Genomic DNA, 24,213 nt, shown 5'->3' with positions numbered 1-24,213 from the left:
GGGAAGGAAGAGTCTTTTCTCTCTTTTCATAAGCAAATTTCCTGGTAAATTGCAACAGAAAATGCTCAGTCCTCCTCATTAATGGATCTGTCATATACTTCACATGGCATGATTTGAGCAGTAAAGGGTGGGTTTGCAGCTTACAACAGACACACCTAATGAATTCCTGAGCTGTCCATTTGATCATTGTACAAAGATTCCAATTGTCCTGATTCCCTGATTAACATGGAACAAAACATATTTATAACAATAGTTTATTCTAAGACTGGAGATAAAACCGCCTTGCTGCTGCCAAGCAGTCAGCGCCCACGGCATGCAATTAGCAACTTCCTTCCACTGGATTGAAAGATATTACTGCAATGTATGCAGATAGTGGGATTTTTTTAGGCTAATGTATTGAAAATTAAATGGAAAGCTCTGAAAAGAAACAATAAGTGGGGTTTCCATCTGAAAGATAGTGGTTTTATAGGGAAAATCTCTAAGTGTGGCTGGCTTCCTATATTGTTTGCTACAGAATAGTCATTACACGCTTCACAAGTGAAGGGTATTATACTAACAATACTGGGAAAATGTAGTTCAGTGATAAACTTGAACAGTATTGGGGTTTTTTCTTCTCTGAGATAGCCTCTTAGCTGATGACATTTTTGACCATAAGCATTTTTTAAATCTTAGGCCACATTTTTCTCCTCATTATATAGATGAAATTTGTAAAGAAAACATTTCCCAGTTTAACAAGTTTCTGATTAATCCAAACAGCATTATAAATCTACAGTAAGTTTGCCTTTTGACTAGTAGCATTCATAAGAGCTTTAAAAAAGTAATCACGAAATTACTAATAACGGGCAATTGCCTTGATGCTCCTTGTTTTCAAATATGTATCTCAATTTAATGGCTTCCTGCAAGAAAAGGCCAAGAAAAAGAATACAAATAATAGTGAGTGATTGGTTAAAAGAATCTCTAAACTTGGAAATGGTAGGACTGGATAAAATATTTATTTATTAATAGACAAGTGTTGCTATTACAAGTAATGCTTCAAACAATAACCTTCCTAATGTGCAGTATAATCAGTCTGTCCATTGTATGAGCAATTTGTGCTGGGAATTGTAGTAATGATCACCATACCAAAAATAACCAAATTTTGCACAGGTTTGAGCGGGACCAAGAGTTCATTTGCAGATGTAGAACCACACAATGGTTTGAACTGTTTCTTGCAGTAATTGACTGAAATTGCCAAGACCCTGAGACAAAGTGGGATTCAGTTCATTTGAGGAAGAGAGGTTGCTGATGCTGCAGAAGGACATAGCACAGGTGAAGACTTGAGTTGGAAGAAAAACATGAATGGGAAAGGGAGCATTCATGTGTCGAGGCCAACAGTGAGAAAGGCAGAAAGCTGTGTCCTTGGTTCATGGTGGAGAGTAGCAGTTGTCTAGATGTGTCTCTGTTTGCCTGCAATTCAGTAGGTTTTCCTCTTCCCTAATTTCTTGTCTGGATTTACTACTAATTTTCCTATTTTTTTGTGAAGTACTGTGTGCCAGGCAGAAATCCTGGCCAGAAGTGCAGTCAGCGGTGTCTTAAGATGTATTGCTCAAAGAACGGCTAAGACATTATTCCCAGTTCCGGCTGCACTGACAGCTCAAGAGCAAAAAACCTGAAAAGTAGCACCAAGAAAGATGAAAGCTGTTAATATTCGTGCCAGAAGCGCTCAGTGCTGCAGCTGCTGGCTGCAGTGCTGCAGCCCTCAGCTGTGAGGTGTCTGGCACATCTCTGTGAGCAACCAAGTGCTTCCGAGGACAGGCGTGCTCCGACACATTTCTGACCAGGCTGGCCAGTGATAACCTGAAAAAACAGCTGCTCAGAGAGAAGGGTAGGAGGGAAAGCATGAGTTTGAACTCACAGCCGAAAATTTCAGTCACTTGTGGCTGACTTCCACCCCATGTTTCCTAGCCTGTTGTAGGAAAAATCTGTTGTAATAAAGAGTCCCCAAAACAAGACTGTATCAGGATATTCACCCAGTTGAGAAGCTCAATCTGGGAGAAAATCCCTTTCTTTAGCATACTGAGAGGGCAACAGGATTTCAGATGGATGTTCTATTCCAGGGATTAATAACCTCACACATAGTAAGCCCTTGTGACAAGTTCTCTTTTCTACTCTTAAGTCTAGCTCATGGACCTTGCACTGTTTGGTAGCTTAGAAGACAGTAACATTTGGGGTATTTAGTATGTCATGAAAATAAAAGGGAGAAAAAGAGGAGAAAGCAAATAACAGTATTCCTGAATTAAGAGCTGTAAATTCTCCAGATGTTTGAAAAAGCAACATTCAGGTGACCGTAGCTCTTCTCCTTTACATTTTAGTCACAGAAAGGAAGGTTTGGGCAGACAAGCGCCAGTGATGGAGTTGATCCAATCTATTGAACTGTCAGCCATTAGGTGAGCTAACAATCACTGGGCAATTGCGAGGCAAATTAGCTAGATCAAGAGGGCACTTGTAAAATTCATTCATTTTATTTCCCATTTGTGAAAGCTAATGCAGTTCACACAGGGAATCGTAACTCCCTCAGCTGCAGTAATGGAGCAGCTTCATCTCCAGAGCCAAGGATATAGGGTATCAGTGAAAAATACAGTGGGACTGTGTTTAGCATAGGGTTAGACAATTCAATGAAGAAAAGCAGCGAGGCTGTAAATACATTAACAACTGGCCTTCTCTCAAGGTTTTAACCCTACATTGTCTTGACAAAATGTAATAGACCGGAGGGAATTTGCGCCCTTGTGTGCTACCTTTAGACCGGCTCAGAAGTCGGCCGTACCTAAAGCTGCACCGGCAGCGAGGGATTTGGCGGGAGGCTGCGAGTGGAACTTCCCCTCAGCGCTTCAGCGGCAGGGGCTTCCTAAATTGGTTTCGGAGGAGTGGGAAAAAAAAAAAAATTAAAAATTATACTTTATTTAAGATAGGGACTAAGAATCCCTCAACTGAGGCAGCGCCGACCCGGTGTGGGAGCGGTGCGCCGCAGGTGCCGTGAGGGGCGGCCCCGGCGGGTGGCGGAGGGCGGGAGCAGCCTGAGGGCGCGGGGCCGCGGCCGCCCCCGGCCCGGCCGAGCCCCGGAGGAGGGCGGGCGATGTGGGAGGCGGCGCGGCGGAGCCCCCGCCCGCCCCTCGCCGGCGAGCGCGGCTCCTCCTCCGGGAGGGCGCGGCGAGGCTGCCGGGCGCTGCTGCACCCCCGGCGGCAGCCTCGCCGCACCTCCGCGCCCCGGGCGGCTCCTCGCCCGCCGGGTGTCGGCGCCTCTCCGGGAGCGGGCTCTGCGGAGGGCACAGGCGGCAGCGGGATCGGAGGCGCCTCGCGGGGCCATGTCGGCGGAGCGCGCCCGGAGGTAACGAGCGGGGCGAGCGGTGCCGGCGGAGCCGCGCAGCTCCGCGCTCGCCGGCCCCGGCAAAGTTGTGCCCGAGCCGCCCGCGGGCTCCCGCTCCGCTGCGGGCACCGCCCGCGCCGGGGTCGCGGCGGGACGGGGCGGCTGCCCGCGACCGAGGCTCCCGCTGCGGAGGTTTGCGGGGTTGTTCTGTGGGGTTTCTTGGGATTTGGGTTTGTTTTTCTTGTTTCCCGGCGCACTCAGCATCTGCCTGGCGCGATCCCCGCACCAGCCCTTCAGTGGCTGGGCTTTTCCCTCGCTCCCCTCGCGGAGTTGTTCTGCGCGACGCTGTTGCCCTCTAGTGTTTGCGGGAATTGGTTATGGCTCTGCTGGGGGACAAAATTAGTCAGCCTAGTGCAGTAATTATTCATAACTTCAGGTGGTTATAGCTCCTCGGATTCCCCAAATCCTGTCAGAAATTGATGTGTGCTGCTGCTCGGTTCAGCTGTCATGTGCAACCCTCGGGAAATGGCAGAAAGCTTGTAACTTATTCAAGTCGATGCCTGATGTGCTGGATAATTGCTTCAGGTTTTAGTGTGGTGAGGTTTTCTTTTCCTAATAGAATGGTAAGTGAAAGAAATGGGTTTCTCTCACTGTCAGCATCCCCAGTCAGGTGTCTCGGAAGAAATGGTGCTGATCTCTGCCGTATTAACTCTTTAAACTTGGCAGCTGGGGGAGAAAAGAGAGGGGAGGTAATGGTATAGGCGTGGACCAGACAGTGTGCTGGACATTTATCTCAGAGACCTTGAGCAAATCATTTACTCTTTAAATAGTGATGTTTTTGCAATTGCTGAAAAATAACAGGGTTTATCTCAGAAAAATTATGTGATGTCAAGAGCTTAAAGATCTGTCTGTAGAAAGTATTGTATGAAGGTAAAGAGTAATTTGAAGACTAAACCAAACTTCTCTGTTCTGCTGAAGTCTTTAAAACCTTCTTTTAAGCTATTTTTAAACATTGTATATTTAATCTTTATAGATATTTTTTTCTTGACAAACTGTAATGCTTGAATCCCTATCCTGTAAGGGTCTCTAGCACTGTGTTGGGCAATGCAGCATGGAGCTAAGGGTATCACAGGTACAGTAGAAACTAGGAACTGCTTGCCTCAAGGACTTGGAAAAGAATTTCTGTCCACCAGAATTGCTGTACTGTCTGAACCATTCCTTTTTTTTCTAACAGCTATGAGGGAATGTATGCCTTTCAATAATCACACATTTCAGGGTTTGTTATGGGATACTAAAGGGTCCCAAAGACTTCCCTTGACAGCTTATGTCTCATATCATATCACCATTTTTACAAGTTGAAAGTGTCTTTTTAATATGCAATTGTAAGGTCTTATTCTCAGCCTGGATTTACTTATTTGAGCTGTTAATGCTTGAATATTTTAGTCAGTAAAATAATGCTGTAAGTAAGGGTACTCAGTGTTTGGAGACTACTTTGGTATTTTCATAACTGATATAAAAATCAGCCCTGCTGTTCACCCCAGGTTTGGTTGTGTTTGGTTGTACTTTACTGCTTCCTACCAGGTCCTTTGTATATCCAAAGATTTCTGTTTTAGTAACACTAAAATGACTTGAGAATATTTCCTTTGAAGTCATATTTCATAGTGACTGGTCAGAGCAGACGTTTATGTTCAAAGCAGCTAAGCAGCATTCTAATCAGTGGAGATTTAAATGTCTATAGTAGCATACTAAACAATATGCCTCCTTTTTTTCTGCTCTTCATTTAAAACTCATCCTTCATGTAATACATCACCAGCATGTCACCAGCACTGTGATAGTATGTGATAGCTGGTAAAGAACAGAATGAGAATATAGTGATGGGGATTATTAGAAAAAAGTTATTAAAAATATGTCTCCAGATAAATGTAGTATACCTGAATAATACTGATGACTACTCAATCCAGAACTAGCTCTGTTTTAGTATTTCTTGGTGAAAAGGATTTTTGTTACCCTCTAAGAGTGTGTTTTTTACCTGTAAGTATGACCCAACTTTATTGTTTCTAATCAAGGCCCTAGCATAGGCCTGAGATAAGACTAAACTAGAGTTTTCTTGCTGGGCTTTGATAAATTTGATTTGAGAACTATTTCTCACTTATTTATGGGCATTTTAGTTGATCCCATTGCTTTAATCTTGATATTAAGAGAGCAGAAAAAAGTTTCTTGTAGTTTTAAATTTGTGTTGATACTCATGATTCAACATCAATAGTATTTTTTTTTTTTTTAATTCTGTGCAGTTTTATGTGCCTGTGCAGTTTCTTACTTGAGCATTTGTTTTTACTGGATTGAGAACCCCGGTGAAGAATTTAGTAGGCTGTGTTCCAAGCCTGTGTTGTCTCCTGGAAGAGTTTCCATTGGGGTTATTAGGGGGAAATGATTTACAGAAGCCAAGAATTTGTTCATTTATGCTCAGCAATAAAACAACAAACTAAAGAAAGCTGCAAGTGGTAGGAACTCACTTATGGTGTGCTTTGGGTCTTTGGGGTTCCTCACAATATTTGTTCTATCAGTACTACTTTGTTAGTGAATTTAAAAAACCTGAAGCAGAACAAGCATAACAAATGATAATCCCTCCCCAAACCAATCCAAATTGAAGATCTCTATTCAAATGCATCTGTTTCATGCTGGTTGCCTGCAGATGCCTGTAATTGTGAGTGCCCAGCAGTGTGTTCAGAATGGTAACTCTTCTGCTTAATAAGGTGATACTTCTCTCCTGTACCAGCAAGATTTTCACATGAGCTGGTTCTGGGATGCAGAAACCACTTCTGCTGCAGATGACAAGAACATTCAGCCTTGCTGTCTGTGTTCATAACAAAATGCAAAACTTGCTTCCATGACTCAGCTTTCTCTCAGCAAGATCTTCTCCATAGTGAGTCTGTAAGTTAAAAAGCAAATTCTGAATATTCAAAGATGCTAATTTTCACCTTAAAGGGAGCATTTTGATACCTCCTACTTTGAGCAGCAGAGGTAAAAGGTCCTGATCTGAATTTTAACACAGTGGCATGAAAATGCAAAATAGGAGATCAAATGCAGGTTCTTCTAAAGCAATAAAGTTCTAGATAGAAGAACAAACAGGGAAATTTTATTACTTCAAATCATGGCAAAATACCACACAAATCATTTTATAGGTAAAATTTATTGCACCATCAGCTTTACGGAACTTTGGATTAATATAATATCTGACACCTGTTTTCAAGTGCTTTGACATACAGGATGGGACCATATTCCTCTGTCACAGAATTCCACATGACTGTAGAAATCAAAAAGAGCTGAGGCTGGTGATGATAACTATGGATGTTTTTGATGTTTTATTACTGAAACAATACTAAAAAGCTTGAACTCTTGTGAAGACTTCTAGACTCTTTCTGGTTTTTTCCTTTGAGCATTTTTCTTATACTTGGGTGTTTTTTATTGATGTTGAAGCTATCATGACTTTTCCTTTCTTTGGTAAAGTATTGCATTCTTCCATCATGAAAGTAAGACTCCTCAAGTACTGTCCTATTCTGTAAGCTGTCCTCTCACAACTTATGTACTCACTGCAGTTACATTGAGAATTACGCTTTTTATTTGGTTGTACTGTAGGAAATGATAGCAAGCAAGGGCCATCTTCCCTGAAGCCATATCTAGAGATGTGATAAAGGTCACTGTCTTGATCTCCATAGATCCCACAATGTGTGGTGTGTGGCACATCCCAAGCATGTCACTCTCAAGGGGGCACATTCTGAGTTGTTGTAGCATGCTGCTGTAATACAGCACTGGAGTATCCAGCAAGTACTACTGCTCAGGGGAAAATGCTGCTGTCCCTCAAGAAAAGCAACTGTACCTTGTCAAGGCTTTGAGACTGTTGATATTGTAAAATATATGTTCTCTTTGAAAATGTTTGTTCTCTTCTTTCTATGTTCTTTTGAACTCCTGTATTGCAAAGCAGTCCTTAAGCAAGTGAAAATTACCTAAGCCTCAAGCCGATGCAAGAGAGCCTGCATGTAAACCTTGTGCCTTGCTCTGTTCCATCCCACTTCCTGTCTTCAGCAGGCAGTGTGCCAAGTCTGGCTGTGTCCTGCTGCCTCGGAGAATTCCTCATTCCTCACAGTCGAACCTCACATCTGTCTTGACAGTTCCAGCCACTCCTCCTTACAGCTGCACTCTGTAGCCCCAGGGGGTACCTGCAATTAGGAACTGATGATACAGTGACAGGGCTTTTCTTGAAGAAAACACAGCTTTCTGGGCTGGCTCCAGATTTTCCTCTGTATGGAATGGCATTAGGAGCTGTGTCCTTGCTGCAAATGTTTCTTGGGTTGTAACCCTTGTGTAATACCCAGTTCAAACAGCTCTGTCTCATCAGCCCTTCCTTGCTGTGAGCTTAAGTTAGTGTCAATTTTCATTTTTTCTGTATCTAGACCAACCAGATCTGTGGTTATCAAAGAGAAGTAAATGTGTGTACAGCTTTTCTACAGAATGCAGTCAGTGTTAATTTTAGGCACTAAAATGATGTGTTTCTTGGCATTCAGGCAGCTGAATTGGAAATGCAAAATGAAGAGAACCCTTCGTGTGTGTAATGAGAAATTATCTGTCTGGAAACCTCTCCCTGGTGTTAACTCATTCAGGGTGGAATTTCTCTTTGTCACCTGACTTGTTACCGTGTTAAATATCTCTGTTATGCCATCCAGACTGATATTCTTGAAGCTAGTATGGCAAGGATTGAACATTTCAATGTTTAAGAATGTTGAGGTCTTATAAAGGTACTTCCATATTGTTACTTAGTCTTCATGCATTCTTCAGGTTTTTTGCAGATAGAAACTGGGAAGCTGGGGTTATCTTTATTTTAGTATAACACTAATTAGTGAGCCTGGGTGAAAGGTAGGTCTCCTACCCAAAAGCTTTGAGCAGGACTTTGTGCAGCTGCAGGTAAGGTTCAAGGCTGGGTTTAAGTCTTCCCAGAAGAGAAGGGGTTGATAAACAGTTATCTGTGAGTAGAAGATGAGGAGAGTAAAATCTATCCAGAGTAGAATCTATCCAGACAGAAGGAATCTTGCTATGAATCTTAACTATGAATGAGACAGCTCATGTACACTTGCTCTTCATGCTGACTTTTGCAGTTTTGATGAACAGAATGACTTGGAGTTTCTTTTTACGCCTCATCTGATTTTTCTCATTTATTTTTGCTTTATGCTCATCATGGCACTAGGAAGATCTGTCTTCAGGATTTAATTACATCTGTGGACATTACATAGGTACTGTTAAGTGCATCATATTTTTTAGCTTTTTTGAACATCTGAAGTGAAAGACGAGTTTGCTTACAATATAGGATAAAAAACCCAACCAGGAATGGAAGGATTAAGCTCTCATTTGGGAAATGACCATGTTAATGCCACACCTTATCCTAATTCCATTTCCAAATGGACCTGGGTGCAAAGTACACTGTAGTGACCATGGCATGTTCTAGATTTTGACACACTTAATATTTTTCAAAATCTGCTTTGAACCTTTGTTTATGATTTATGATCATTATTTTATGTTTGTCACACCATCCACTTGTTTTACTAGGGAGTTTTGACAGCAGTTGTACTGCTGGCTTGAACAATTACTCTTTCCTTAAGTACAAGGTAGAACATAAGTATATCCTTAGGTGATCTGCCTGTTAGGTTTAATTTTTGATTTATTACTTTCTTTTCTCAGATTTAAGAGCTTGATTATTCTGTGTTTCTTTTTTTTTATGCAAAGAGATGCTGCTAACAAAAAGAAAAAAAAAAAGTACTTCTAACAGTTTGCAAAACTCCACAGTCCAGAAAAATGCTTGGTTTTCCTCTAATGTTGCAGGACGGAAGTTTTGCTTTAAAAAAATTCCTATGATAGATATAATATAGAGTGTATCAGTATATGTTTGTACAACAGTTAAGATGTGCATGTCCTTGGTTCTTTGAAAAACTAATACAAGATAGAATTTGTTTAATCATGTTTGCCCAGGGGTAGAAGGAAGAAGGTTATAAATTTTCCAATATTTGGGATGTTAGCAATTGTCTATTTGGACTTTTATCTTTAGGTAAAAAGAATTTCTAAAACACTGTAAATTCTTCGCTTTTACATCTTGCTTTTCAGTGCCTCTGCCTGCTTTATTTGATCCTCTGAGTTGAGGAACCTGTGAGATTTAGAGACCTTCAAATGCACATGGCAAGCAGTGGGAGCAGGAAAAATATATTATTGCAAAATTTTGAGCAGTTGTTACCAACAGAAACCTCTGGCTGGCAGTGGTTTCTTTGTTCCTCATTAGTTTAAGCAGATGATACTTCACAAGGTGATGCCTCAATTTAATCTCTGATTTTATTTTCTTTTCTTCCTAGACTTTACCTTCAGTAAAGCTTTGTGGAAGATAGATGTGTGTGCTGAAATGGTGACATAAATATTTCAGAGGACTGGAACAAGTTGTTGAGAATCTGCGTTTGTTTTTCATGCTGCTGTTGAGAGCTATCTAAGGCAAGTAAACACCATGAGTTTTATCCTGAAACTTCACAGACATTTTCAAAGAACAGTCATTTTGCTGGCCACTTTTTGTATGGTGAGCATAGTTATTTCTGCCTACTACTTGTATAATGGCTACAAACAGGAAAATGAACTTCCTGAAACCTCTTCAGAAGTGGAATGTGGTGATCCTCAACTGTTGCCATACAAGCTGATGGAGATGAAGACCATGAAGCCTATTGATCCCCTGAGGACAGACCTTGTAGTGCTGGTGTTTGTGGAAAGCCAGTACTCAGCATTAGGCCAAGATATAATAACCATTCTGGAATCTAGCAGGTTTCAGTTTCACATTGAGATTGCATCTGGGAAAGGTGACCTCCCAGTGCTTATAGACAAAAACAAAGGCAAATACGCTCTCATAGTATATGAAAATATTCTTAAGTACGTGAATATGGACTCTTGGAACAGAGGCCTTCTAGATAAGTACTGTATAGAATATGGTGTAGGTGTGATTGGGTTTCACAAAGGCAATGAGAACAGCTTGCAGAGCTTTCAGTTGAAGGGTTTTCCCTTCCATGTCCACAGCAATCTGGGTATTTTGGACTGTTGCATTAACCCTCATTCCCCACTGCTCCATGTGACTAAACCTTCTAAGCTTGAGAAAGGGCTCTTGCTTGGAAATGACTGGGCCGTTTTCCAGATTAATCACACAACTTACCAACCAGTGATACTTGCAAAAGTAAAGACACCAGAAAACCTTTCTCCACCTGCTGCTCTAAGTGCTCTCTATGCCACGGTAATTCATGACTTGGGGCTCCACGATGGGATTCAACGAGTCCTTTTCAGCAATAACTTGAATTTTTGGCTGCACAAGCTGATTTTCATAGATGCCATCTCTTTCCTCTCTGGAAAGAAGCTCACACTATCCTTGGATAGGTACATTCTGGTTGACATAGATGATATCTTCGTTGGCAAGGATGGAACAAGGATGAACACCAACGACGTACAGGTAAAGTATGTGCACGGACTAATGGTCATTACAGCAAAGTGATTTTTTTAACCTGAAAGTGAATTCATAGCTGGAACTTCAGGGCTCTACCCTGGAGCTGTTCATATTAATGCACATGTTGAGTCTTACAAGCAGGAGGTAAATGTGGTGAGCAACAGTAAATGTCAGCATAAACTCTGAGGAGTGGACTGGGTTATTGGCTGTTTGGAATGGATTTGGATGTCAGGAGTTGCTTGCAGCATTTCACCTCTTTCATCTCTGTTTTATGGCACTTGCTTGCAAGGAGAGTTTGTGTTACTATTGCTCTTAAAAACTCATTCTGTCACTAAATGACAATTTCCATGTTTATGTTTAAGTTGTACATTGCTGAAGGTCCTTTTCCACTCTGTTGTGCTGTTCAAATGAGAGGATAGTTGCTCAGTAGCACTAACATCTTAACATTATTTCTTCTTGTAAGTATTTCTTCTGTGCTTTTTGTGAGGAGCATTGTCCCAAAGCAGGTAGTAGGAGGTCACCTTTCTCAACTTGGTCTAAAAGCTAGTAATTTGTAACATACTGATTGTTGCTCTGTTTGTGCTAAAAATAAGGGAGAATGTTTCCTTAGAACTTGGTTAATGGAATGAAGAGCTGCAAGAAGGAAAGACAAGGATAGCACCACATGCAGTGGGTTCTTTTTGTTTCATTTTTAACCATGTTTTTGGGTTTTTTCAGTGTTAATATATTTGTTAAGCTATTTACAGCAGCTCTGCATACAGTGCTTCCTTAAACAAAAGGCTTGACCCTGCAGTTAAACTTTTAATTTGCTTTAAAATTGCAGCATACACTCTTTTCCTTTGTACATGCAATTATAAATGAGATTTGCCTCCTTGTTAAGTAGGTGTTTTCCTTAGGCAAACAAATGTCATGGGAGAGAACAGAAATAAAGGTGAAGCTTCCTAAATGGTTTTCCTGTGGGAGAACACAATGGCAGTGCTTGGGTTAGATGAGGGAGCGGGCTTGGAGAGTCTCCTAAATGCAAACTCAGATGGCAGGATAAAAGTCACATCTGACGAGCATCACTGGCAGAATGTGTGTTGTTCTGCAGAAGCAACACTTTCTGGTAACAAAGTGGGTGAAATAAAGCCTGAATAAAATCATCATAGGAGTCCAAGACAGCATGTTTTGTTTTGTTTCTCTTTGCAAGCGACACTTCAGGATTGTAATTTTAAAATAAGTTAGAATGTTTAATTGCCAGAGTTATAGAACAGAAATAGGAGAGTATTGAGACAAATTTGATTACAGCAGATACAGAAGGATAAACCATATTGTTTGGGGAAAATAATTTGCAGTATGTCAGAAAGTAATCTTCCCAAAATAAAACTGTCATATTAAATAGAAGTAATATCAAAGTGGAAATAACTTTTAAGTAGGGTAATTTCATTTATACTGTGTTCTGAAACAATGGAATCTAAAAAAAGTGTTCCCTTCTGATTCTTCATCTACTTGTAGTTAAAATGTTGTATTAAACATGTTGTTAGGGCTGTCAGATGCAATGCATCTTCATTACTATTAATATCAAAGGAGTTATCTTTGGTGGCACAATGACACGTGGAAGGAATGAAACAAAATCAATTTACAGTAGTTGGAAATACGTTATTGTAAAGTGTATTTGCAGATAAATGACATCTCATTAAATAGGAGTTTTACCGAGTTCTGCTGCTGTGACTGGGATGCTGCAAGTGTGAAAAGAGGTTCTAAATGTAGACTTTGTATAATTTCAGTACTCAAGACTAGTTGATTTCCACTAAGCTTTCATTTTAACTACTGGCAATATAGAATTAAGGAGGATGCACTTTTGTGATCTAATTTTGTTTGACATATCTCCTTGTTAATATTTTCTTGATATACTCAGAGCTGCTAGGCTTGTGAGCTGGAGGAGAGTAAGGTGAATGTTTCTACCAGTATTCTATTAATGCTAATCAATCTGAAACTTAAGGAATCTCCCAAGAGCCAGAAGACCTCTGTGGTTGGTTCTGACTGTTCTGTGGATGGGACAGAGTTCAGAAATTGCAAGGTTAATGCAGAACCAGTAGCAAAACTCAGGTGGTCGTCTGCTCTAAACCCCCTGCTCAGGCTGGGCCATGGCCAGGTGCCTTTTGACTGTCTCCAAGGAGAGAGATCCTGACTGCATATCAGATCATGGTTTCAAAGGAATTTCTTCTTTAGAGATCTAAAATAGATTCCCAACGTGGCCAGAATAGTTAGTATTTGGGGGCTTAACCCATTAAAGCTTAATTTCACTCTCCTTTTAAGTGTGTGAATTGGAGTTAAGCAAATAGAAAAATTACTATTATAAGGTTTAGTGGTAATTTTTTATCAGTGTTATATATTGACCTCAGAAGAGGTCAGATTAAAAGCAGGCCTTCCAAAATCAATGTTCTGTACCTCTGAAGAGGAGGCGAAGTGGTGCTACTTCAGCTTGAGTACCTATAGTGTCAGGAGACAAGTGTGAAGAGCCCTTCTGAAAATGTTTTACAAACATAGTTTATCAACCTGAATCCTGTTGTAAATGCTTTGTTTTGTTAAACAGCAGATAAAGTTTATTCTAGTTTTACCACAGCTTCTTCAATTACAAAAAAAAAGGACCCCAGCAACTTGAAACAGTGGCTCAGATTTTTAGAATAAGTACCTGTTAGATATTTGCCTGTCTCTATGTAACATCTAGGCTGATAGAACATAGTTCTTTGATGTAAGATACTGAGTAGCTGTCACTGTGCATCAACAATAACCATCCATCCTTATATTTATGTACTTTATCTTCCTCTGGTATAATAGAAATAATGGAAGAGAATGTTTCCATGGTCTAATTGCCTCCCACTTTGAAAATAAGCTTGGTAATAATCAACTCAACATTCATTTTTCAGTAAGTTTTTTTCTCTCCTATTGTCTGTCAGGCAGGAGGGACCATTAGGCTGTGACAATGTTATATTTTATTTTCCTTGTTTCTTTTAGAAAGACTTAAGAGCCTGTGCAGTGCAAGTAATTCATTTAAATGGACATACAGAGAATAATCTATCTAGAGATCCAGAGAATAAGTTTATCTTAATAGACCGTGATTGTCCTAGCTGACAGTCTACTAATTTAATATCTTCTTTTCTTACTGTTACTCTTTGTGAAATTTTTATTACTATAAAGCATTGAGGTTTTTCAAGGGAGAAGCAGATGATAAAAGAGGGGAAATTAAATGTGGGGTTTTTTTCCTGATGACAGTTTGTTCTGTGCTGGTGGTCTTGGCAGTCTACCTTTCCCTTCATTTCCCCAGTATATGCACTTGCTGGAGTCCCTGGAGAGTTAATCACATATTTCAAATTATTGAACACTGCCAGATTATTTTTTCCTAATAATTAGCTGTTTGAGCTCCTCTTAACTGTCTGGTCCTTTGTGTGCTTTTCAAAAGAGGCTGAATTGAAGTCAGGATGGAGATCTCTTCAGGTAAGCCTAACCTTTTTCTGTAACTGTAGTTATTCTTTATAATTGCCAAAGAAAAGCCTTCATATTAACCATATCCATTACTGGAAGGGGATGATAGATCCTTATGTATCATTCTAGTTTGGGAGTGCTTGGGCAGTGCATCTGTTAGTGTATATGTGCATTGCAGTGGGCAATACAAGAGTCAGGCTACAGTCTTCCAGCATTAATCACTGCAGAATTGGAGAAAAAAGCTGTGCCAGACATTGTTCTGGTAATGGAGAAGATTCGGCCAAAAGGAATCAATTTCATAGCCCTTCAGTCTCCCTACAGTCTCTCATCTTGCCTGGATGTTGAGGTTTATAAGGCAGACACCTCTAATGGAGCTACTCCTCTAACTTCCCACAGTAGACATAAACACAGAAAAACAGCTCATCTTCAGGGAGGCACTGGTTAAGTGAATTGCACCTTAAAAGTATGTGACTTAGTCACTCTGGAAACAATTTATGAACAAACATCAAATATAAACATTTGTATTTCTTCAGATCAGTCCTCTTCCATTTTCCATAGCCAGTGCTGTCACTATGTTGCTTTCTTAGTAACATTAGTGGCATAACCTTTTGTTTAATATAGTTCTGTTTAATAACAGATTTCCCCACTAAGAGCTAATTGCATATTCCCTCCATTAAATTCATCCACATTACTCAGCACTTCTTAAATTATTGCAGTTATTTAAAACCCATTAAGTATCTTTTCACCCTCTGCAGAATACAAGGAAAGAAACCAGAACTTCCCAAGGCAAAGCGGATCACTTGGCTATAAATTTTAAAAATCCAGTCATGTGGCTGTTCAGTTTTTCTTGCATAGGAATGACAAAATATTTGTCTCAGGAGAAAATCTTCCATATATATTGTGTTAAGGCAGAAAGGCTAGAAGGTTCAGGCAGAAAGCAGGAACTGTCAAGACAAAGGATGGTCCCTGTCACAGGAGGAAGTATAATTCTCCAAGTTAATTGCTTATTTATCTGTAGGGTCATGTAGAAGGTTATCAGAAAAGAAATGACAGACATGTCATCAAATAAGTCAGCTGCAGAACCACTGAGCCATAAATCTTTCTTTTGGGGAAGTTCAAAACATCTTTTTAATTATGTCTTTAAATTATATAAGAAATTAATGATTATGAACTTTTGTTCTGCTAAATCATTCTGCATTCCCAGTCAGTTAGCTGTAATACCCATATACCATTGTGCAACGTGTCTGCTGTGTGTGTACATACATTCTCTCTTATTTTCACCTGAACCTCCTGAGGTATTTCTTTCTCACTTGTTGGAAATGGCAGGTTAAAAGTGCATTCAGCTCTTCACAAGTGTCAAGGAGAAGGAAAATTGCTGACTGGGGTGTCTCTGTAGCTGTCTGATCCCCTAGGAAGACTGATTTACTTGCTTGTGCATATTGTGTCAGCTCTAGTAGTGTGGGAATATTGCACACTGTGGGACAGTAGAGTTAGAATTAGATTTCAGAACTAAAATAGAACGTTAAAAGAAGTTATAAAAATTGTCTTATATATTTTATGGGGTGCTACCAGCATATAGTACACTCTACCAGGCAGTCACCATAGCATCTAACTTCTAAAAGCAGTTTGGTTCTTGTGCCAGCCTCTGAATTTTAACCTAGTAAGATGGGTACAGCTGCTGCTCAATAGAGCCTTTTTGTTAAAATCATGCTGATGTTTGAAGTTAAAAGCAGGATAAAAATCTTCTCCCAGAGCAAGGGGACTGCAGAGAGGCCACAGGGATGCAGATGAGCTGGTTCTGCTTTGAGTATGACACTTCTGGGGCTGCCAGGTAATTGCTTGTGGGCCTCTTCCTCCTGTTCTGCACTTGTGTGAGCTAGACACGACCAAATCCATGGAATAAGCTTGATGCTGTGTTTAATTTAGCAGTTTATCCATGGTGGATGATGACAGAAACTGTGCATGCAGTTTTGGTATTGCAGCCTTCATTCCTGTAAATTCAGTGATTTGCATTAGTTGTGCTTTTGCTGAAATTCTTTTTTGTTTCATCAGGTATTTTGTATTTGGTTTTCTTTGAAAAATAAATTACTGCAATTTTTCCACCTCTCTTTAGTTTTGCAATACTGGAATAACTGAATATGATGAGGCTTTTTTGGTTTGTTTGTTTTGGTTTTAATTGTAATGTTCTGACACTGTACATGAAAACCTAAAAATATTTAATGCAGACCTGAGTTTTGAGACAGTGATATGTCAAAGATTGCAACATCTGCTATTATAAATTCAGTTAGCAGGTAGCTGAGAGAAGAAAAATGCATTTTAGTTGCAGTTCTTTATTGTCAGAGAGCCTCCAGTAACTTTTTCTTGGCATAATAAATCCCACGAGGTCTTTGAGAGCAATGAGGCTGATTTGCTTCAAGCTCTTGTGCCCCAGCACCTGATTGGACTATTGTTTATACATTCCTTGGTTTCTTCAGGACAGAACCAAAGTAAGGAAATCATGGCTTCTGTGGATCTGCTGGTGCTTTCCCAAATAAGATGATGTGCACTGTGGGTTCAGTCATTTGCATCTTTCCAGAAAATCAGAGTAATTTGTTTTCATTTCGAAATTCCTCATATTTCTCTGTGGTGGTGAATACTTTGCTATCCTTAGGCTTAATGTAACAACAGTGTCTTCTTGTTCTCAATGGAGTTCTCTGATTCAAGAGCTCTTTTAAATGAAACTTAAGGAATGACACTCACCTGAGATCAAGTGATCTAACTCTGAATACTTGGTAATGCTGTTTCTGGTTTTTCTCTTGACTTAATATATTATGCAGAGAATTCTTTACTCTTGAGCATAAGGCTTCCCATCCAAAGAAATCTGTAAGAAATGCTTATGTCCACCCAGTGTGCCAACCTGTACTGAGATAATTTTTGGTTCACAACCACGTGGTTAGCAAGGTCTGTCTTCCTCTGTCTGCTTAAAAGTATACATTTTGGGAATGTAGGTGAGTATTTTCATGGGCATGATAAAAAATACATGTGATTTTGCACACTTTGAGTGTTGTCAGCATAACCTAAACTCTGCAGTGGTTGGGTCAATCCACCTGGCCATGGAAACAAAAGCTGCTATCTTGTCAGTCCCTCTCTTTGCTTGGGTTGTGAGCTCTCTTGGTCAGAGGCTCTTTTTGTTCAGCAAGCACCTCAATAATACAAACAATGATCATTCATTACAGCTTCCTGCAGTGCTGCACAGATTCAGCAGCAGCATACGAGTGGCTGCTACAAGATTTATTCTGGGCTTTTTCAGTGACAAGTTAGCCATCCACTTCCTGATGCTAAAAGAACAGAATAAAACTTCTACAGCCAACAAATAAAAAGCAAACTGCAGACAGATCTAGAAATCAAAGCCGTTAACTGTAAAACATGATACCAAAAGTGAGCCTTCCTCCATCCCACTCTTCAGTCACATCACGGGGCACAGTCTGGCGAGAAGAGAAAAATGAGAGTGGAAGTGGGACTCCTAATTCATTAATTTCCTTTCACAGTGCAGCAGCATGGGAAGTGGCCTTGCTTCTCCTGTGCAGCCTGGAAGGTCAGTGCAATGACACACTGGTTCTAGGTGACCATGCTTACAAAACCAAGTGAAGGAAAAGCAGTTGGTTGACAGTTTATGTGTAGCCCCTCATGGAATAACAATTCCCTATCTATTTCCAATTCCAGTTTATTTTCTGTGCACAGACCATAAAAACCTTACGACCAATTTTTAGAAGTAGTTACTCTTTAGGAGATTTCTTTCTTTCACTTTGCAGTCCTGGAGAAGAGTTACTGTTGCTCCTTAAAATGTAGCTTCATATCTGAGATAAGTAATAAATTAAATTTAAAACCACTTTATATTGCAGAAACTATACTGCAATCTATTTGAAAATAGAAACAGTGGTGAGGACAAATAAAAAAGCCTGTGACTGTGCAGAGAAATCCTCCCCAAATTTATTCCAACACCGGTCAGTAAATCCACATGACAAAGGCTCTCCAGAGGAGACAGGTTTGATTTGGTTTGGGAACACTGGTTGCATTTTTGTGGAACTAATAAGCCACAGCTCTTCCTCAGGCTCCCATTTACTTGCCTTTTAGTGTTAGCAATCCTGGGAATAAGCCAAGTGTCTCTTCTCCATTTTAAATTGGACTTGGACTAAAGATACCTCAGAGTTGTCTTCAGTAGAATGCTAATGGCACTTAAAAGGAGGCTGAAAATCAATTTTGCATTTCTGTAAAAAATATTATTTTATGCTGCGAGATGTTCCTCTTATCCTTTGTCCTTTTCCATTGCCATTGTTAAAGGTAATAGAAATGTTGAAAATTGTAATCCTGAGACTCTCCTAAAACAAGATGAATACTAAAATGTATCTAAGTTTGTAATGTAAGCTGAATTTAAATTCAAACAGACTATGAAAAATATTTTACATCAGTGAAGTACTTCATCTTACTGACTGAGGAGATTTCTAGATTGTGCTCAATTCTTTACTGCTGGATTAGAAATATTTGGAGAGTGCTTAGAGACACCAGAATAGTCAGGAAACATCTGAGCGAAAAAATAAAGGCTAAAGAATGCAGTAAGTAATGATGAGCAAAGCAGAAAGCAATAGGCTGCAGATGTCTGCAGGGTATAAACAGTGAGGATGGATAAAAATATTTAATGTAAGGCACAGAGATATTTAAGTGTAGGCTGAATAGCCAATAAAAGCAGCAGAATAGAGGCTAATATCCAAAAAGGAAGTTGAAGGATTATGTAAGTCTTCAAAAATTAGATTTGGCAAAAGAGTATGAAATATGCTATTGCAAGGAGTATAAAATTGGCAGGGGATTTGTATTAAGATATGTTCTCAGTCTCGTACAGTAAATCAAATGTAGAGCTCAGTTGGATTCCTGTGTTGGTTTGAGGCTGCAAGTGTAGACTTTGCCAGCTGGGATGTTTATCTAGGCACACCTAGCTTTTGTCATCTTGTCTTTTAGGGATGCAAGCACTCATGAAAACAGGTAAGGTGCACATTAACACTACTAACAAAATCACCCCCCACCCTTTTTTCACGGAAATCTTGGGATTTTCTCCAGTTACATCCTTTAGACTTGGTATTATGTGGAAGCCAATAAATTGTCAAAGTTCTTATTAACTTGAAATAAGTTTTTATGTTATTTCTATGTGGGCTACATGTAATCACGAAAGTATGGCTTGAGAAAAGAGATGTATTTGTTATTTTGTGGAAACTTTCTCTTGGGGTTTTTTTTGTAATTTGTTTGATACCAATGCTGATGTAGCTGGGGAATTTCATTCAACAGCTTTAGAGCTACTCATAAAGAGAAGGAGAAAAACATAAATTGTGACCCTTGGCTGGTGAGCAAGCTGAACATTGAATTCCCAGCTGTGTCTTACCTGGAGCTTTCAGACAGAGTGAGAAAATGAAAATTTTTTGTTTGTTTTTTTCTGTCAGTAAAGCTAAGACATAGAAAAAGAGCTTTTGTTTTTTCTTAGCTCACCTGAAACATAGGGACAGAAGTAGATAGCTGTTTTTATTCAGAAAGTATTAGAAGCAGAGGCGGAGCCTTTTTGGCTCTATTAGGGAAAAAAAAGAACATCTAAGAAGCATTTGTGAATGAACTGTGACATGAATGCGTTGCCCAGCATGTGGAATAATCTTTATTTAATATGCCAGTGATGAGATAATTTTGTTGTGTTTTGGTAAGCAGGGAGAGCAACCAGTTTATTTTGGTTTTTAATCTAGATTACAGGGTTTGAATCTTCATTTGCACTCTCTTTGTTCTCTAGTATATAACACTTATCATTAACACAAATACTGTGCTCTAGACTTACCTGTGGGGAACAAGTATCAGCTGAGAGGCAAACAAACCCTGAGGTGTTTCCCTTTGCTTAGTGTCAGCATTTCAGACATAGCTTGCAGTTTCCAATACTTCTTCCAAGGTACCTAAACAGCAGTTTATTACACCTTGGTCTGTGGAGATTTTCTGTAATCATCTAACAGATTTATACTGTAAGTGTGGCCATTGTTAGTCTGTGGGAAAACAGTGTTGAAATTTAAATGCTTTGAATCCTGTGTGCATTAGAGAAATAAATTTCACTCACTCTTGAGCTCTCATAGTTTAGATAATGATATAGACCAGAGTTTGAAATCTTGTTTATTTAATATTGTGCTGAGCAGGAAGCACAGCCTGTAGGCCTTTTGGAGATAAGTGGGTCTCAGTTTATCCAGTCTCAGGCTTTGAGGTCCCGAGAATATTGGCACTGAAGAGAAAAGTAAGGCTGAGGTTTTTCCAGAAGACCATATTCACACTCTCTTGGATTTGATATATGTAACACTGACACTACTTTTTCCTTTCATTACCTAAAGAAATGGATTTTTATTTTTTTATTTTGCAGTCTGCCTCTGTCAGTCCAGGAATTAAATTGAAAGAGGGTAGATTTATATTGGACATCAGGAAGGAGAGATTTTTACAGTGAGGGTAGTGAGGCCCTGGTACAAGCTGTCCAGAGAAGCTGTGGTATCTTCACCCCTTGAAGTGTCCAAGGCCAGGTTGAATGGGTCTTGGAGCAACCTAGTCTAGTGGAAGGTGTCCCTTCCCTTGGCAGGGGGTTGGAGTAAGGTTACTATTCCTTTCTTATCTGGGTAGGACATGTGGGGCAGAGCGAGAAGGGAAGGAGGTGCTTTGGAAACCTGACTTGGAGAGCAGATCCCAGGCAGCAGCATGGAAGGAGCTGCAGGCGATTGCAACTTGGGAGTTGCAGTTTTGGAATCAAATTTGTGGTAAACTGTTTTATAGAACATCATCTTTCGTACGTGAGCCACGGTGTATAGAGGCCTGAAATGGTACCTGTAAGATGTCAGTGCTTTGGCAGAGTAACGTGGCCACAGACAAACTTCTCAGAGCAGAGCTGGTGCAGTGCCCCGGCTGCAGCTGCCTGCACATCAGCTGAGCCCCAAGCTCTCTGTTGCTCAGAGATTAGGCCTTGATCTTCTTCCAGAGCTGAGCCTTGCAGATGTTTCCAGCCACTTGCTGCCAGTGGCAGGGTGAGAGAGCCCAGGCAGGGATGGGGATGTGCTGCAGTGCTGGAGCTCATGGGCAGCCCTCCTTGTCCTGCAGCCAGATCTGCCTGCTGGGCCTGCTGCCGGCAGTGGGAGCTACAGCTGGAGCTGGCCTGTGAGGAAGCATTAAATAAGGAGCAAATGTGCTGTTGATAATGAATGTGGAGCTGGGAGCTCAGATCACAACCTCTGTCCTTTCTGAGCTGGGTGACTATAAAATACATGTCCAGTTGGATGGAACAGCCATGGCTCTGTTTTATCTGTGACAGAACACTGTGCACGCTTGCACACAGGATGTGAAGCTGCAGAAGTGTGGGTTGGCTAATGAGGGATGCAGAGGTGTAATGCCTAACATTTCCTGGGAGCCAGACATGTGTCAACACAAATCAATGAATAACCCTCAGAATTTATCTCCTGCTGGTGGGATGCAATGGAGACAAGCCAGTCTAAGCAAGCAGAGCAGAATGGCCCAGAAGTGACCTGGAACAGCATCTGAGGGATGGACTGTCATGGCTCAGGGCTGAGACAGCACTGGGCTGTGTGTTACTGCAGCTCAGCTACTGAAGTGCTTCCTCTGGGGCTAACAAACCTCACATTCTCTCTGTATTGACCATCACCAGATCACAAGAACTTAAAAATACCAAGAGATTCTAAATGTGTTTTAGAGCCACTTTGGTTTTACCCTGAGTTCTTTTATACTCTGAGAACTCAGCTCTTAATACTTGGTGTGACCTAAGCAGGTCAAGTATTAGGTAAAAATGCAGCCAGCAAGGTTTCTATTGAAAACTAACTGACCAGAATCCAGGGGAAAATAGGTAGCAGTAAGATGTTTTTTTAGTTCTGTTTCAACTAACCTGGGATTTTTTTTTTTGACCTTTATTTAAAAGAAATGCGGGATTTTATTTCTGCTAACTGCAAAATAACGAGATCGTTTAGCTGTTTAGTAACAGTAACCTCTTTCATCTAAGTACAGTTTAATTAAGAGCTAATAAAGCCAAAGTTCAGACAGAACCCTGAAAACAGCATGCTAATTACTGTGCTTTATTAACTACTGTTGGCACCAAGTATTTATAACCTTCAAGTTACCTTGCCGTAATTAGCTCAGTTCTCATTAGCTGGTACCTCAGCCTCCAAGAAGTGAGAAGTTGGTGAAGGAAGTTAGAAATATTTTTTAAATCTCTTGGTTGTACAAATGATTTACCTAGATGAAAGAGCCTAATTACTTGAAAATACATAATTGCACTATCATCAAGATCGTTATTGTATGGGATAAAAAAACAACTGTAAAGGAAGACTTGGTGACATTTAAAACTGTATCCTGAGGAAAAAACTTTTTATTGAAATCATTTGAGCAACATTTTCCAAAGTGGCTCTTTATATATTAAGGATCCTTCACTGGACACATAAGTTTGGACCCTAAGATGAAGATGTGGCTCCTGAATTTTTTTCTTCTATTGGACACTAAGAAACTTAGGGGGCACATAACCGGGTTCCAGGCTGATACTTTATTGACACTTAGAGGGAAAATTGGGTTACCTCTTCTCTGCCTGCAAAACACTCTGCAGAAAAAGCCAAAGGGTTTCTTTGTTTTATCTCTTGCCCTCTCTGTACTGTCAGCTCTGCTAAAAGAGTGCACAAAGACAAATGAAGCTCTCTTGTCCTTTTGTCTGAAGGATGGATAAAATGTTTTTTTCAGGTACATCCCTATACCCAAAGCAATTATTCTTTCTCCTGCATAGATTAAATGTTTATGGTAATGGGTGTCAAATTGCTAATCTTGGAAGTCCAGAAAGACTAGTCACTGCATTTTAATGATGTTCCAAAATACATAATTTATCATGGCGGAATAATTTTTCCTCAGAAGCAAAACAGTCCAGTAAAATCCTGATTCCCAGACACTTGGGCTGGACCTTCACTGAGGCTGTCTTCTGTTGCTGCTCTTCGTGCTGCTTCCCAACACCCCAGGTTCTGCAGGAGGGGAAGGTTGAGGGAGGCAGGTGGTGTGCCAGTACCTGAGCAGCAGCTTCTGCTGCAGCATTCCCAGAGCAGGAAAAGGCAAAGTGATGTTCCAAGAATTGCAGAGTAAAAGGACATTGCATCAGTTACAGCTCATTAAACCTCTCTACACCAAGAGCTCCACTCAGAAAATGGCTTTACTTCTGTTTCTTCCCTCTCTTGCAGGAGTTACAGAAGAAATACAATATGGAAAAATTAAAACTTACTTGTGAATAAGAGCTCCCCTAGAGGGGCTTGCTCTGCTTAACTCAGGTGCTTTCACACTACACTATTAATTTGTCCTTCCTTTTCAGAGGGTCCTTGCCGTTGTTGAAGAGCCAACACAACATTAGAAATTTTACTCAAAAGCAAAATAACTCCTAATTTAATGGCTCCTTTGATAGTACTTTCAGACAGTAAAACAGTTAAGCAAGCAAGCATTGAGAGATGAGATCTGTTTCCCAAAAAAAGGAGGAGGAGAGAGGCTTTCTGGGACATGAAGTCACCCTTGCATTTGTTGCTGACATGAAAGCATGTACTGATGTGAAGGGTAAGATGTTAATGCTGCAGCACTGTGAGGCTCTGTCTGTCTGCCTGCCAATTTAGTTGAAATGTACGTGATTGCAAGTAGAATTACCAGCATGTTGAACTGTTTCTCTTTTCAAGTGCCTGAGTTCTTTAGCAGCTTTTCAGCAGGAAAATAGTCATAAATATGTTGGTGTGACTACACAAAGAAGGCGTCGTTCCTCTTTGGTGAACCAGAGTTCAACAAGGCACTCTTGATTTATTCCTTTGATCAGTCAAGGCATTAGAGTCTGAAT

At 40.3% G+C, this 24,213-nt stretch overlaps 1 protein-coding gene across 2 annotated transcripts in view; it reads left to right on the top strand.

Annotated features, from left to right (window-relative positions):
* The first annotated feature begins 3,174 nt into the window (after positions 1-3,174).
* The window catches only part of LOC110484356 (bifunctional heparan sulfate N-deacetylase/N-sulfotransferase 3), a 51,718-nt gene continuing 30,679 nt past the window's right edge, over positions 3,175-24,213 (top strand). The window contains exons 1-3 of one of the 2 annotated variants that reach the window (XM_021554945.3): positions 3,207-3,364; positions 8,583-8,628; positions 9,736-10,862. In XM_021554945.3, coding sequence (XP_021410620.1) covers positions 9,882-10,862 — 981 coding nt within the window. In that variant the 5' untranslated portion in view covers positions 3,207-3,364; positions 8,583-8,628; positions 9,736-9,881. Of the gene's footprint in view, positions 3,365-8,582; positions 8,629-9,735; positions 10,863-24,213 lie in introns of both variants that reach the window. The other variant, XM_021554944.3, reaches the window with a different exon arrangement.

Source organism: Lonchura striata, chromosome 4, assembly GCF_050655825.1.
Source record: "Lonchura striata isolate lonStrDom1 chromosome 4, ASM5065582v1, whole genome shotgun sequence".
Taxonomy (NCBI): Eukaryota; Metazoa; Chordata; class Aves; order Passeriformes; family Estrildidae; genus Lonchura; species Lonchura striata.
This window is presented reverse-complemented; position numbering and strand designations above follow the sequence as displayed.